Below are 16,330 nucleotides of genomic sequence, written 5' to 3' on the forward strand. Positions count from 1 at the left end.
TGGGGAGAACAGGCCTTCCAAAGTGGCACAGGATATAATCAAAATAAAGGGATTGTCAGAATAGTTTCGAGCACTGAGCTTGAAATGGGTTGCATATTCTGCATGTTTATAGCCTATATGTTCACTTGCCCATTATGCGCTTTGTTCATTTATGTGCTTTTGAAGAAGCTTTAATAAATATTTTGACGTTGCACAAGTAACATGCTTCCAATCCCTTTATTTTTATTCCAAGCCTTCCCATCCAATACCGCTAGCCTGTGGAGATGTACTAGGTCTGTGATGTACAACCAGACAGACATGCAGTGCTGATGAGCTTGTAGTCTGTAGACTGTAGACTTTGACTTTATCATCTGAACATAATGAAGCAGGGATCACAATATCTAATGAAAAGGTTTTGCAGTTACAGAACGTAAAGTCAGATGCTGTAGATGTTATGATTTGCTGGAACACCAAAACTTCTTTATTAATAAAGGGAAATCATTGATATGTTCTAAATTTGAGTAAATTGCATTGGTACATAGCAGATTATATCCACATATTAAAAATGACAACAGTGCAAACAAATCAAATACTGACATTAAAAAGATGTAGAGGAAATGTTGCTGTATTCACAATGACAAGAAAAACTCCATTAACACAAAGCAATTCCACATGACCTTGAGCCACTTGACTCAAAGAAATACAGTGTTGACAACAGAGTAATGGAATGAAGATGCTGTGTTGAAGAAGCAAGCTGTATGCCATCAGGCCTTTGTTTGTTGCCCCCCGACATTTCAGTTGGTGATCATGTTTTTTAGTGGGTCAGGGGGGTAGAGAGAAAGGGGTTGGGGGGGGGGGATCTGTATGAAAGTCTGCAGAACATGCTGGACTCTGCAGATGGACCCTCTGATGCTGACGTGTGTGTGGTTGTTGTCACAGACATGGACATGGAACAAGGATTCTATCGGAAGGTGGACGTCCAGGACCACGCTCACTACATCGTTGCCTTCTTTGTCGTGGTGATTGGAGCAGTGGGTGTGACTGGGAATGCCCTGGTCATGTACGCCTTTTACTGGTAGGCCACATTCCTTTATGGGAGGGACTTAAGAAGGGGTGATGGTGAAAATCATGCTTGTCTGTTTTTTTAGCCCCCATTGTCGACTCTGAGGCTGCAGCCTGAAAGGCTTGTCCAGCCAATCACAAGCAACCAGCCTCTTTCCGAGCCAAGCAACTGTTTTAAGCTTAACTTAGCACGCTTGCTTTAAACAAACTCTTTGTTTACCAGCAAGCTAGGCTACCCATATCTAACACTGCTGCAAAGACAGTTCTACATGTATGTTTTAGCATATAATGTTTTATTTATTTGTTAGCAATCTCTTCTTTGCTAGCTTGTTTTGATGCCAAGCTAAAGCCCAACCAGCTAACAAGCTAGTTAGCTGTCTGCCAAGCATCTCTACTGCTATCTTGCTAACTAGCTTAATTTGATTCAATTCATTAAAGTTACACCCTTAAACAATGCAGATCATGAAGAGAGGATGCATACTGTTATGTGCATTATATTTGTCAAATTACTGCATTCTACCTCCATTGCTGGTTCTCAGTGTATTCATGTTTTACAGTCTCACAGGCAGATTAATGGTCTATGATGCCTCCAAGGCTGGTTGGATTCAAAAGGGAAGCCTTCTTGAATGACTTTCTATTGTTGTTGAAGCGCATTTAACTCCTAGGCTACATGAGTCTTATTTTTCAAATTACAACTGGTACTTAAATATAAAGTGATAAATAGAGACTTTCAGTCCTTTATCACACAGGTCTAGAGTAGTGTTTTAACACATTTAAATTATTGATGTACTGATATGCTATGTGTTGTTTACTCCTTGTAAGATAATAAAAATTACCTTGACCTCCTCTGCTCTTAAATTTCTCAATATTACCAACCAAAAAGCAACCCAAAGAAAGTAGTACTGGCTTTCATAGTTGGTGTAAAAAATAAACTTCTGACTCTAAGACTTATTTTTGATATTGCTGGGAGCAACAGACTGGTAGGCTATGTCTGGTTGACAGAAGGCATACACATGTGACTCAGTTCGGCTGACAACTCTGTTACACTTTTAGAATATGTTATAAAGTACAAGTCAACCAGAACATCTGAGGCATATGGAATGAAGAGATGTATGAATAAATGAATGAATAAAGACATTACTTTAAATATTGATTATATTATCCCCAGCTAAAATAATTCAAAATTGATCAATATTCATCATATTTCATCAACTAATCAATAATATGTAATGAAAACATCTGTAAATACATAGTACATAGTACAAAAATTGTGATGCCAAAATCTGTGTACATTTTACCTGGAAGGGATATGAAAAAAATATACATGACTAATTTACGTGACTAATTAACTATAAAAGTCAATTCAGTCTTTATTGACTAATTCACTAGAAAATATTTTAGTTGGGGATACAGATTATTATTAGACATGGTTACTGTTGGGCTGGTATTTGGTTGTAGTCAGTTAAGAGCATGGTGCCAGATTAAAAAAGCCAGTCTGGCAGTAAGAAGAATCTGCTCCTCAGGGTCTGGACCCAACATGCTTTCTGCATTAAGGCCTAACCTCTATTGATGCACAGCTATCTCACATCCCCATCACTCAATCTCTGCTGCAATCAGACCTGTTCAGTGCACACCCACTCACATGCATGAAAACACAGAAATACATTTCAAGCTAAACTTGTCTGTTTGTGTCGTGTCTTTTGTAGTCAGTGGGCAAAAAAATGTGGTCAGTGGTCAAAGGTTGTCAAATGGTCAATGGAGTTGATGTGATTATGACAGAAAGTCGGAAAGTAACTATTCAATTATGGCACTATAACACTACATGAACAGCAGTTGAAGATTTAAATAACTAGAACAAGGGAGCAAATGTTTGTACTTAATGGAGCTGGAATATGTGATAATGTGATAAATGTGAGTGTAATGCTCACTGACACAGATTAGAAGACACACTTATCAGATGAAAGACATCAAAGGCTGCTATGAACAAATAGGGTCTAATATTTTGGCGTGCATTTAGAAAAGGTAGAATTTGAGTTAAGTGGGCCTCATATTTCACTGCGTTGTAGTTATCTAAATAATAAAAAAGCAAGAGAAAAGCACAACACTCAAAGAAACTTCTTACAATGAATGCAAGTCTCATGTGCATCTCTTTATTGTTCATATGGGGGAAAATGTAGGCTACTCTCTTACTCAGGTGTTAGTCTATGGTCAGAGTCTAAGCCAGAGTTAACAGGACTAGAATAAGTAATTTACAAGTCTGGTTAGATGATAAATGCAATTAAGCATACTTTATTAGCCTGGTGTACGTAACATAACGTTAGTCAGATTAAATCTATACATTTGGTAAAGTGAAATTCAGCTAAAATGCTCTAAAACATATTGCTAACTCCATTCAAATGTGATAAAATAAGTAGCAAAAGTAAGACCTATTTTTAAAGTTATTAGCATCGGAAGAAGCAGGGCTCTTCACCTGTCTTGTAAGACTGTTCTATCTGTCTTGTGTTTCAGTAACAAGAAGCTCCGGACTCCCCCCAACTATTTCATCATGAACCTGGCAGTCAGTGATTTCCTCATGGCTATAACACAGTCACCCATCTTCTTTGTCAACTCTCTTTACAAGGGGTGGATTTTTGGGGAAACAGGTATTTTGTTTACATTCCACTTATACTCTATGCACGAAAAAAAAACAAAAAACCTTGATCCCTTTAAATATCTATTCATGTTATGTTTAGAAGTCGTATCTATTTATGTTTGTCATTAAAATTGAACGCAAATGCAATTTTTTTTGCATGCAATATTTTGTGTATATTTATCATGTTAGTGAGCATTTTTACCATGCCAGTGAATTGCATTAACATGGAATACTGCATGAGTGTGTCATCATGTCATAATCTGTGTCTACTGTCCTCAAAAATACAGTAGGCCTGTCATTTTTTGTCCAATTGTATTTAAAAAGTAAATTAAGGCATTTGATATGAATGGTGTGGATAGATTTAAGGATGAGGTGCTTGTGATGTTATACTGAACAACATCACTCTTGGAATTTTCTCCTGCCTAATCATGTTGCTTAGTTGGAACTAGCTGTTGTCTAACATCCGATTTTATAAAATTAATAACATTAAATAAAAATATATATATATTTCAGAGTGTAGGCTGCTCGTGGGAGTCAACATTTTATTCATATTTAAAGGATAAGGCTGGTGTTTTTTAATGCATTGCTTACCGTCAACAAATCCTATGAAAATAACAAAATCAGCAATGATTTTGTTTTGCCAACAAGTCTCGTCCATGTAGCCGGTGCCCAATGCAGCCATGTCCCAGCAGCCATAGAACTCCATTGTATTAAAAAAACAATTAAAAACACGTCAAAGAGCCATGCCGTTGCTCTGGGCAACATATTTCATCATCGCGATGCACCGGGCCAGCCGACTTTTTCCTCAAACAACTTAATAAGCCGGCTGTAAAGAGGTTTGCGATCTCAGGAAAGTAGTTCCGTAGCACCAAAACAGCACTTTTCATGGTAACAGTTAGCGATTTTTAAAATTGTAACTATGTCTTTGTGAGCTGTATTTCAAGGTTTTTAGCTTACAATTGGAGCCAATGACTTCCGATTTGAAGGCTAAAAACGGTACGTGGGAAGTCAGAAAGTAACGGGAGTAGAGCAAACGCATTGTTGATTTTGTTATTTTCATAGGATTTGTTGACGGTAAGCAATGCATTAAAAAACACCAGCCATATCCTTTAAGGTCTTCCAATCAGAAGAGGAAATGTAGCCACCCACCTCATTATGATAAGCTTGCCTTCTTTTTATTAAAATACTGTTTTTCCTTTCTTTTTCTCTGTAGGCTGTAAGATGTACGCCTTCTGTGGAGCTTTATTTGGAATCACTTCCATGATCATCCTTCTGGCCATCTCTGTAGACCGCTACATTGTCATCACCAAGCCTCTGCAGGCCATCCGATGGACCTCCAAGAGACGAACTTCCCTCATCATCATCCTGGTCTGGCTGTACTCATTAGCCTGGAGCCTGGCACCACTTTTGGGGTGGAGTATGTGACTTATTCATCGTCTTCTCACTCCTTTTGTGAAGGCATACTCTTTTTTTATTTTCAGACTCTATACTACCTTCTGTTCTGTCCCTGTACTTTTTCTCTAGGTTCCTATATCCCAGAGGGCCTGATGACCTCATGTACATGGGACTACGTGACGTCTACTCCAGCCAATAAGAGTTATACCTTGATGCTGTGCTGCTTTGTATTCTTCATCCCATTGGGTATTATATCCTACTGCTATCTGTGCATGTTCCTGGCTATTCGCTGTGCAAGCAGGTGAATGAATACAATTAATACACATGCAGCATTTTCACCACATTCTTTGGCCTCGGTTGTTGCTCTGCAGTTATCATTGGCTATGCTTACATGTGCACAATAATGCGACTATTGTCAATACTTAGTTAAGTTAAAGCAATAGTCTGTTTAAAGGAATAGTTCACCCAAAAATGAAAATTCAGTCATTATCTACTCACCCCCATGCCAGCAGAAAATCGGGTAAAGATTGTTAGTCCATACAGTCCCGGAGATCCCCGGAAGAAGTACATTGCAGCGTTCTCCAAAATAATTGAAGTTGCCGGAGACCTGTCTTCAGACTTCAAAAAGTAATGGAAAATAACCATAAAATGGCTCCATGCAGCTCTTACAGCACACTCCAAGTCTCTTGAGACCAACTGATCCCAAATTGACTTGAAAAGACCGACATTTACACCATTATTTAGCTGAAATCGCCACTCTAGCTGTTATTTCAACATACGTCACGTTTGCGTGCATCCCGGCCTCAATAGGTAAGACTAGTTCGAATTAGCAGAAACAAGACTTCTGGTTTGGCCGTTTAGCCTTCAAAATAAAAGCGCGAGATTTGAAAATAGCTAGAAATGTTGTTTTAAACCAATTACTTTGTATTTAATCGTCAATTTAATCTACATTTTTCATTATTGTTATGACATCAAACATTAATATGGGTGCTCACTTGACCGAATTGACTGAATTTGACAATTAAATACAAAGTAATTAACTACTAAGTAACTACTGACATAACTAGGCTAAAAGTCCACAACTTTTTCATATAAATGTATTCTTGATTACAGATTGATACCATACAATAGTGATTTAACCTATAACCAGGTCATGAAAGCTTTTACATTTGCTGTTCTAAACAGCTATAAGTGTTTCCCTCTTTCCTGGGAAAAATTTCCTGCTGCACAGGAAGTGATGCGTTCTAGGTTTCCGGCAGTAGCAACAGCGGTTTGTTTGCAATAAATATAAGAAGGTAAAAGAGATATAAGAAGCTGCAGTGTACATGGAGTGTCTTTATTATTACAGCATGTTGGGCCAGTGCAAAACACCAAAGCAATGGCCACTTATCACCAAAGGTGTTGCCAAAATCAAGAAAAACAAGAATCTCGTAGATTATCACTTTACACAGAGTAATTTAACACCAAACCCAGATCATGTTTAATGGTAATCTAATGGTAAAAAGCATGCTGCAATTGCATTCTGCTATTGGCTAATCTTTGGTGCCAGTTGATGTCACCTTCTATAGAGTACAACAGGTAGATTATCACCTGGCACCAAAGATCAGCCAATAGCAGAGGGCAATTTCAGTTGCATGCTTTTTACCTTTAGATGTCAGGCTTTACACAGATTTAGTTCAGTGTTTAGTTAATCTTTAAGTTATTTCCTGCAATGCAATTTGTTTAATGTAGTAGAAAACAGGTTAAAGGTCCCTTATCGTGTAAAACAGGATTCCCCTTGCCTCTTTGATTATAAAGGAGTTGGATGTGCTATCTAAACATTGTGAAAGTATCAAAATGCACGGTCGCCAACTAAATCCACACAATCCATATTAGAAATGAGCCGTTTCGACTTCCGTAACTTTGTGGCGTCACAAAGGTTCGCTCATTATCATTTTTGTAAGAAATAATAGGCTAACAAAGTGTTTTTTTCAAAGCGCTTGAGCGGTTGTCATTGTTTATTACCGGAGAGTTTTCCCTGCCTCTCACTGTCTGTAGCTGCGGTGTCTGTGGTGTCTCACATTTCACTCTTGAAACAGTTAGCTAATCAGAACTGAGGGGTCGTTAATATTAATGAGCCTTAAAGGCACAGCAACAGAAACAGCCTGTTCTTGGTAAGTGCTCAGAGAGATGCTGGAAAATGAAAGTGTAAAAATGGATTGAGAGTGTTTTTGGTACATGACACCACACAAACAGCTTTGAATGGACCTCAAGACATAAAATAAAACCCTGGAAAGTGTTGAATATGGCACCTTTAAATGTATGACTATTTTGAGCTGAGTCTGTGAAAGCCACTTTGAATTAGGACACCAATTTAGTCTATGACTAGGCTTAATCCATGTCTGAAATACTCTTTCCCTTATTCCTCCGCTCTGTTTTATCAGAGATGTTGAGAAGTTGGGAACTCAAGTGAGGAAGTCAACCCTGATCCAGCAGCAGTCCATCAAGACCGAGTGGAAGCTGGCCAAGATTGCCTTTGTGGTCATCATAGTGTTTGTGCTTTCCTGGTCGCCCTATGCATGCGTCACACTCATCGCCTGGGCTGGGTAAATATACAGGATGATGAGGGGTATTTATCATGCTGTGGTTCTTTTTATGATCTTTTCATGTGTTGTGTCCTGTAAGAAAGCTGTAGGAGACAGACTATCTGTAAGATTTGTTTGGGCCTGCTCTAATTGGAGACATTTCATAACCAGTACATTGTAGAGGAAATATAGCACAGTTTTCACTCTGGTTCCAGATTTGGCTTGCAGCTCTCAGATAATGGATGCAAGGTGATAGAGAGCAGCCTGATGGAGGAGAGGGATAATCAAGCATGTGATTCCTACTGACTTGACCACAACACCTCTGGGTCGTGGGCATGGCATATGAACAGGCACTGCAGGAGACAGCTATACACGCCACGCAAAACAGAAAAATAGAACCTGGTGGCCAACTGACAAGGGCAGAGACATTGAGAGATGCATGACTGATCACACAGACACATACACATGCAAAGACACAGAGAGAGTGTCATCATGTGTATGAAGAACATTTTTCACCCCTTGTAGAATATCACTCTGTATGGCATGATGAAATATTAGACTACAAGGTCAAAGTATCAGAGTCTAATTCTAGGTGTACAGTTTTGCTCTGTACAAACCCTCTACACCTTTCAGATATGGAAGCATCCTCTCTCCCTATTCCAAAGCTGTCCCTGCTGTTATAGCCAAAGCATCAGCCATCTACAACCCTTTCATCTATGCCATCATTCACTCCAAATACAGGTGAGTACAGTCATCCAACTAATCCCTAACCTAAGCTTGAAAGAGATTCAGGGAGATCACAGCTGCATTTTTTTTTCAACAGGGACACCCTAGCAGAGAAGGTCCCCTGTCTACACTTCCTAGCCCAGGCCCCGAGGAAGGATTGCATATCAATGTCAAACAGTGAGTTCTCCTTCAAGGACTCGATGCTGAGTCGACAGTCATCAGCCTCCAAAACCAAGTTTCACAGAGTTTCCTCCATGTCTACAGCAGACACAGTGAGTTTGGCTTCTGCACTAGGGTTTTAAGGGTAGAGGCAGGGGTGGGGGTAAGGAAAAGTATAAATGCTGTGCTTATAAATTAGGTGTCTTTGGATGAACATAAGCTTCTAGGTAGGGTATGGATCCTAATTATGGACTCTAGCAACTGTGCTTGAAAGGACTGTAAAATGAAGCAACTTTTAACAGTATCTTTAAAGCTCTATGTGATAACTTGGCACGTCAGCGGTCTGGTCAGCGCTCTGGTCAGAATTCGCAACTGCACTCGTCAACTCACGTCAACACGCATGACACTGTAGGCTGCTTGGGATAAAACTGTTTGTACACATAAACACTCACAATACTGTAAGATGCTTGGGATAAAACGCTGTGTCCCCCGTTGTAGAATACTACTCACAAAAGCTAACAGGCTTATATAGCTACGATGCTAACGGGCTAACGGGTTTTGTGTGAACTCTTTTCCTTTTTACTGACTTATTTTCTATTCGAGTACTCTGACTTCATTAAAATTTGACTGACGTGGCAATTCAGACTCAAGTAAAATATTTTACTTTCCACCTCTGGTCAATTTCCACATATTGGTATTTGGTTCATATTTCAACATATGTAAAAGTCACACCACAAAGCCATTGTCGTAAGTGATACAAATCTCAAACTAAAAGACCCAGTGTAGCTAGCATAGTATGGAATTTTACTATAATGCATCCACCATGGAAACAGCAAAATAAATTCATTTTGCAAATTGTTAGGTCTCCCAGATTATAATTTGAAATATCAAATTTTTCAATATTAAATAATTCAAGTATATGAGTTAATGCATTATTCCACTATAACAACATTATAGGGCATACACAATACAGCTGCATTACAATGTACTCTCCAATGCTATTTTGAACTTGCATGTTTGTTTTTGCATGATTAAAAAACAAGAATGTGTTTCCCTACTTAATAGGGGCAGAGCTGTTAAGGACAACAACAATCTGCAGTATATGGCAACAAGTAGAAGATATTCCCTGAGGCACTCAACAAAATCTTAAGACTCCACAACATTGGCATAGCATAACACATGACCTATACTTGACTCTGTTGGGGTACAGTGTATGCTATTGAGAGCCTGCCTAGAATAATCTGTGAAGCAGAAATAAGGAGTCCATTTGAGTCCGTTTTTATCTTTGTTAGCAAGATATCTCAAAAAGTTACCAATGGATTTGTCTGAAACCAACTGATTAGATTTTGGTAATGATCCGGATCTGGGATTTCCGCCATTACATGATTACCATTTTCTGGCCATAAATTATTCTCCCTTCATGTACTGGTGGGAAGTTACAACATCTGGGACTTCCAAGTTGGCTGCTAAACGTTAGTTATGTATCATAACTCCAGATTCTATGAGTATAGGCGTAGCCCTCTAAGAGCTGTCGCTATTGGGTTTATCCCCGCGCACATGCGCAGTCGGCGCCTTTTCTTTCCCGCCACTGCACTGTACAGTGGCCTCACTCAGGTCCTCATCCACAGGATATACACCGTCTGGACCTGAGCTCTGCTCCCAAAAGCCAGTATTTTCTTCAGCTAATGTCGGTGGAGCAGGGGGCCTAAGTCTTAGAGGGCTACGCCTATACTCATAGAATCTGGAGTTATGATACATAACTAACGTTCTATTTCGTATAGGCTTCGCCCTCTAAGAGCTGTCGCTATTGGGTTAAGGGCGAAGCTGATGTAGTCAATGCCCACTGTGACACCAAGGACCACAAGCAGATAACATACACCAGTTCACAACTCCATGATGCGAAGCGCAATAAGGCAGGGAGGCACCGGCTGTGCCATGGTTAACACCATGTCAGCCTTGTGTGAAAAAAGGTGAGTGATAGTACACTCCCTCCACATAGCACTACCGCTGCAGAATGAGGGACGTTGATTACGTACCGTAATGATCCCCCACGCAGCCCACTAATCCGTGATGATGAGATTAGAGGCGCACTGTTTGGCACGTACGTAAAAGCGCCAGATCTGACAACGTGTCATCTGCCGACTAACACATTCAAAACTGAATGAATCAGGGAGGACTCAGACACATCGCGCAGATAGAAATGGATGAAAGGGCACGGAGAAACCCAAGATGCCGCTGCGCAGATGTCTGCCACCGCCATCCCTCTGAGGAGGGCCGTGGAGGAGGATAAGGCTCTCGTGGAGTGCGCCCGGACGCCCTGTGGAGGCTCAACTCCACTGCACTGTAGGCTTGTGTGATGGCATCACACAGCCAGTGAGACAGATGCTGTTTTGACAGAGCCGAGCCTTGTGAATGCCCTCTGTAATGAACGAACAGCTGCTGTGTCTGGCTGATGTTTGCTGTGCGCAAAACATATTGAGACAAAGCGCGCACTGGGCAGTCGGTGAGACGCTTCCTCTGCCTCATTTCTGTGAGGCAGGGGGAAGAAGAACCCCTCGAGGGAATAATTCTTGACCGAAAGGAGTTTGTTAGGACTTTAGGTGTGAATGAGGGATTTGGCTGTAAAGTTGCTGCGCTCCCGTCCTCTCTAATAGAAAGGCAGGACGGCGAGACTGACAGCGCGCATAGGTCACTCACTCTCTTAGCCAACGTCAGGGCTAGGAGGAGTGCTGTTTTCAGGGATAGCATCTTGAGAGAGATTTGGGCTATCGGCTCGAAAGGGGAACCCCCCAGAGTACGCATCACTAAGGGTAAATCCCACTGTGGAGCTAGAGAGCGCACGACAGGTTCTGTTGTCTGACTCCCTTTAAAAAGCGCTTCACTACGGGATGCGTGAAAACCGATCTCTCTCAGCATACGCTTTGATTGTAGATGGAGCCAAATCGTTATCTACCAATGTCTGAAGGTAGGTTAACACGAGAGGCAGAGGACACGAAGTGGGATCTGAGCCTCTTTCCACACACCAGCGCTGAAAAGCAGACCATCTACCCACGTAACACGCTGTAGTAGAAGGGGCTCTCGCGCCCTGGACAGTGCGCACCACCGCAGGGGGCAGTCCTAACCTCTCCAAGCACTCCCGTTCAGCGGCCAGGCCCACAGCTGCTGGCCTATTACCGGAAGGTGGAGGATTGCCCCGTCCAGCTGTGACAGTGCGTCTCTGCGCCATGGGAGCTGCCACGGTTTCCCCGCCAGCAGCTGCACCATGGTCAGGAACCAAGACGCGCTCGTGCGTTCTGGTGCCACCAGAATAACTGCTAAGTTCTCCTCCTGAATGCGCGCTAATAGGCGAGAAATCAGGGGAACTGGGGGAAACGCATAAAGGAGAGCCCTGGGCCATGGCTGGTGAGAGAAGGCATCCACTCCCAGTAGAGGATTGTCTTGTGCGTTCATGGAGAACCACAGTGCGCATTGCGCATTCTCTCGTGAGGCGAACAGATCCACCTTCGCCTTCCCGAACCTGTCCCACAACATCTGAACGAGTGTGGGACTCAGTTTCCATTTGTTGTGGGAGAGGCCCCCGTGAGACATCAAGTCCGCAGCCTGGTTCTGTACCCCTGGGATGTACACCGCTCTGATGGAGAGCAGGTGTCTGTGTGACCACAGCAAGAGGCTCCTGGCTATCTCCAGCAGCCGGGCTGAGCGCATGTCGCCCTGACGGTTGATGTATGCCGCTGCTGTCATGTTGTCTGTCCTCATTACGACATGCCTGTTAGTCAGCATCAGAGCAAAGTGCTTTAGCACTTTGAGTAACGTGGACAGCTCCAGACAGTTTATGTGGAGGGAAGGAGGATTCTCCCATTTTCCCCCCACAATTTGAGACTCGCACATCCCTCCCCAGCCGAAGCAAGACACGTCTGTGTACACCGATATGTATGACGTCGCTCTCCCAAGGGGAAAACCCCTGTCGACAGGACATGGGGGGTTTTCCAGTACGCCAGGTCTGACTGCAGTGAGGGAGGGATGGTCAGCATGCGTCTTTTGTGCCGTATTGGGTCGAGACGCAGGCGGCTGAACCATCTCTCAATTTTCCTCATGTGGAGGTGTCCCCAAGGGGACAAACATGTGACTTGCAGACATCATGCCCAGCAGGCGCATCACAGATAGCGCCGTCACCACTCTGTGAGGCGCGATGTGTGACAGCAGAGAGTTCAGCGCATCCAGCCTGGCTGGGGACAGTTTTGCTCTCATGGTGGCAGAGTTTATGTCCACACCCAGGTAATTAACGACTGGGTTGGGAGCGGAGAGCTCTTTTGCCAGTTTATGGCGAAACCCAGTGTTTGCAGATGCTGCACGAGTTCCACTGTGTGGAGTGCAGCTTTCTCCTGGGAGGGGGCCATAAGGATTAGGTCATCTAAGAACAAAACCCTAATCCCTTACCTGCGCAATGGCTCCAGCACCGTTTCCATACACTTGGAAAAAGTGCGCGGAGCCAGACAGTAACCGAATGGTAACCGGTTGTACTGGTATTGTATTCCCTGGACGGAGAAACGCAGGGATTTCCTGTGCCTGGGAATGACAGGGATGTGGAAATACGCATCTCTCAGGTCGATGGATGTGAACCAATCGCCGGGACGCACGCATTCCAACACGTCTGATTGTCAACATGTGAAAAAAGGCCACTTCATAATGTACCTGTTGAACAGAGACAGGTCCAAAATCGGCCTCATCCTGCCTGTTTTCTTTGGTGTGAGAAAATAGCGGGAATAAAACCCCTCGTTCTCCTCTCCTGGAGGGACGGGGGAGATCGCTTCCTTCCCCAGAAGCTCAGCCAGTTCTGCCGTCAGGGCTGTTATCTCTGATCGAGATGACATGGTCGTTTCCACCACGCCGGCGAACTGGAGCGTGTAGCCCCTTGAATTAACCTTGACATCCATGTATTCATGGGTAACAGGTTTTGCCACGCTGAGCAGTGCTCTGTAAGTGGGTGCGCGCGCACGTCTGTGGAGCATCTGATGCCATGGTTTGTAGCCAGTTCGTCGCCCTCTCCGCCGCTGTGATCGTCACAGCCCATGGGAGGGCGGAATGAAAAGGGCTGGTGTTGGCCAGGGAGCTGGGAACGCATGACAGCGTCAGCGTTCAGCTGCGTGTGCTCGAAGACTGAGTCTGAAAGAGGCCGTGCTGAGATATCACCACTAACTCGCCCCGATGGGTGGGAGGTGGTTGGTAATTCTTTACGGTCAGTAATGCACATTTTAAATGAGGAATTATTAAAATGTGAGGAAGTGACCGGGCAGCGCTGCTGCACTGTGTTGTGTGTGCCGCGGCGAGCCTCTGTGTGAAAGAAGCCGCAAAATGCTCAATGGGAGCATAAGTGGACTGGCTGAAAGGAAACTGCTCTTTAGAGAAAAGTGGCTGACCCTGAAGAGGGCCGTTGTGTTTCCTCGGTTCAGCCACCGCCGAGCTGTCCGAATGGCCCGCCGGCATCTGAAGCCCCGCCTCCACACTCGCATAGCTGTCTGATGCTGCCGTGTGAGAAAGACTGTCCTCACACATGTCCGCTTGTCTCTGAGGAGAGACAACGATGACGTCAGTAGAATGGTCCAATGAGCACTCTGGCCGTTCTGCCGTCAACAAGTCCACGTTCTTGTGGACGAGTGAGGCGGGCCGGAGAAACGGCGTGCCGATTTGTTGTTTATCCACCGTTCTTTCATGGAAAAAAGGGGTGGAGAGTTTGGAGCGACTCCGGCAATGCCTCCCATCGTCCCAAAGCACGGTTTAACGTTGCCGATACCAGCCTCCAACTCACGCCGACTCATGAGGCCGGAGAGCGGGGAGTGGTTACGCAACGTATCAGTCGCCCACCGCTCTGCTGTGTATTCCGTATGGAAGACAGGCAGAGGGGTAAAAGCCTTCCGGCTTTCTTCCTGTTGTCCCGTGGAACAGCAGGGTGGGTTGGTGATACTGAGACCATCAGCCGTCCCATTCCGGCCCGGAGACCAGGGGGGAAGGGGGTTACCGCACCACCGAACCGATCGCTGCTGCGCCGCGCTTCCTGAGTGGGAAGAGAGCAGAGAGCAAAATGATGACTGCGACCGCCGCTCTGGCCGGTTTCCCTTGTGGGACGAGGACAGAGAGTAATCGGCAGCCAGGGTGATAGGAAAAGCTGTGAAGCGAGGCCACAGCGGGGGACGTTTGGCCAACGGCTCCTAGTCGTAAACGTCCCCACCTAAGAGGCCGCGAGCAGGTGCAGGTTGTGTTCTGCCGGCATCGTGATGCCCTTCTGATCTGCCGCCTTCCTGACGATGCCCGGCAAGTCCTGGAAAAGCCCCTTGCCGGCCAGCATATGGCTGGCAGACTGAAGCGGAGAAGGAGAGAACCGCTGCAGCGGAGCCCCTGGCCGCAAAGGGGACGGGGAAAGCCGCAGATGCGGAGTCCCGCCCTCGAAATCAGGCTCCAGGTCTCCCAACGGGGAGACCTGGAGAACCGGGAGGAGAGCCGAGATGGAGGGAGCCGAGCCGTCTGACTCGTGCTTGCCACCGGGGCCCTCCTCTGGGATTTGTGGGAAGTCGCCGCTGAGGATCGGCTTGTCCAACTCGTCATCCGGAGAGACGCCGGCGCGGTCAGCTTCCGTCACCGCTTTCCTCCACCTGGAGCGCCGTGAAGGCGTCCGCCCGCCACTGCAGCTCCTCCACAGGCAGGCGCTAGCCCGGCGTGCTCAGCACCGAGGCAACCTCGCAGCGGGGGTGAAGGTCTGATGGCAGGATGTAGCCGGTCTGACAGGCGGGACTCAAGCGGACAGCTCCAGAGCGGTGAGACTTCTTCATTCTTACCTTTCTGTTCTTCACTTGTTGACTGCTTGACACTGAAGAAAATTTGAGAGCAGAGCTCAGGTCCAGACGGTGTATATCCTGTGGATGAGGACCTGAGTTAGGCCACTGTACAGTGCGGTGGCGGGAAAGAAAAGGCGCTGACTGCGCATGCGCGTGGGGATAAACCCAATAGCGACAGCTCTTAGAAGGCGAAGCCTATACGAAATAGAACAGCATTGCATTCATGTGCTATTTTCTTGGAAAATCAAACCCGGAAGGCAAACTATAAATAAACATAAACTGTTATGGAAGCTGCAACTTGAAGTTGGAGAATTGTTTGGCGTTGGATTAGGGTTAGTGCTTTAGGTTTGCATTTTACTATGTGCCTTCTGGTTCAAATATGTAAAAAGCCTATCATTCACCTTACCTTGAATTAATATTTACTGGTGAGCTTGTTGGATGTGGCTACACCTTGGAAAAAATAAACTATTGCTAAGATAAAGAACAGTCTCCATCATTCTTCGACCAGAAGGTATAATAACTAATAATCTGAGATTTATCATATTGTTACAGTCTAATCATACCACGATTAAGGCACTTATAAGAATAAGGAAGCTCTAAATGAAATGCTTGCCTCAATATATGTTATTGTGTGCATCCCCTGCAGCAGGTGTGGAGTGATGTGGAGCTGGACCCCATAGACGTGCAGGGCCATTCTCTGAGGTCCAGCCGCTCCCTGGGATCTCTGGGGGAAGAAACAGCACCAGACCAGGGCCAAGGGCAGCCAGAGCCAGGAACAGGTAAGGTAGGTGTTCCAGGATGCTCCTCATCATATGTGTAGTTTTTAGTTTAAAATCATGTCAAAGTCTAAAGTTTGAGGTGAAGACAAGAACATAGCATGTCACCGCTAAGACATGTTTTCAGAATCACGTCATGTCCAGTTGTTTCTTCTTATGTTTTTTTAATGTAATTTTTATCCCGTCAGGCTACCATCCCAGAGCGAA

At 44.6% G+C, this 16,330-nt stretch overlaps 1 protein-coding gene across 1 annotated transcript; it reads left to right on the forward strand.

The window, feature by feature from the left end:
• Positions 1-917: 917 nt before the first annotated feature.
• On the forward strand, positions 918-16,135 carry opn4xa (opsin 4xa). Its single transcript, XM_071908516.1, is given in 9 exon segments — positions 918-1,054; positions 3,550-3,683; positions 4,887-5,090; positions 5,198-5,369; positions 7,492-7,653; positions 8,266-8,373; positions 8,456-8,630; positions 15,994-16,082; positions 16,084-16,135. Coding segments are annotated over 9 exon segments (1,230 nt in total). The 5' UTR covers positions 918-920.
• The last annotated feature ends 195 nt before the right edge of the window (positions 16,136-16,330 follow it).

This window comes from Centroberyx gerrardi, chromosome 2 (assembly GCF_048128805.1).
Source record: "Centroberyx gerrardi isolate f3 chromosome 2, fCenGer3.hap1.cur.20231027, whole genome shotgun sequence".
NCBI lineage: Eukaryota > Metazoa > Chordata > Actinopteri > Beryciformes > Berycidae > Centroberyx > Centroberyx gerrardi.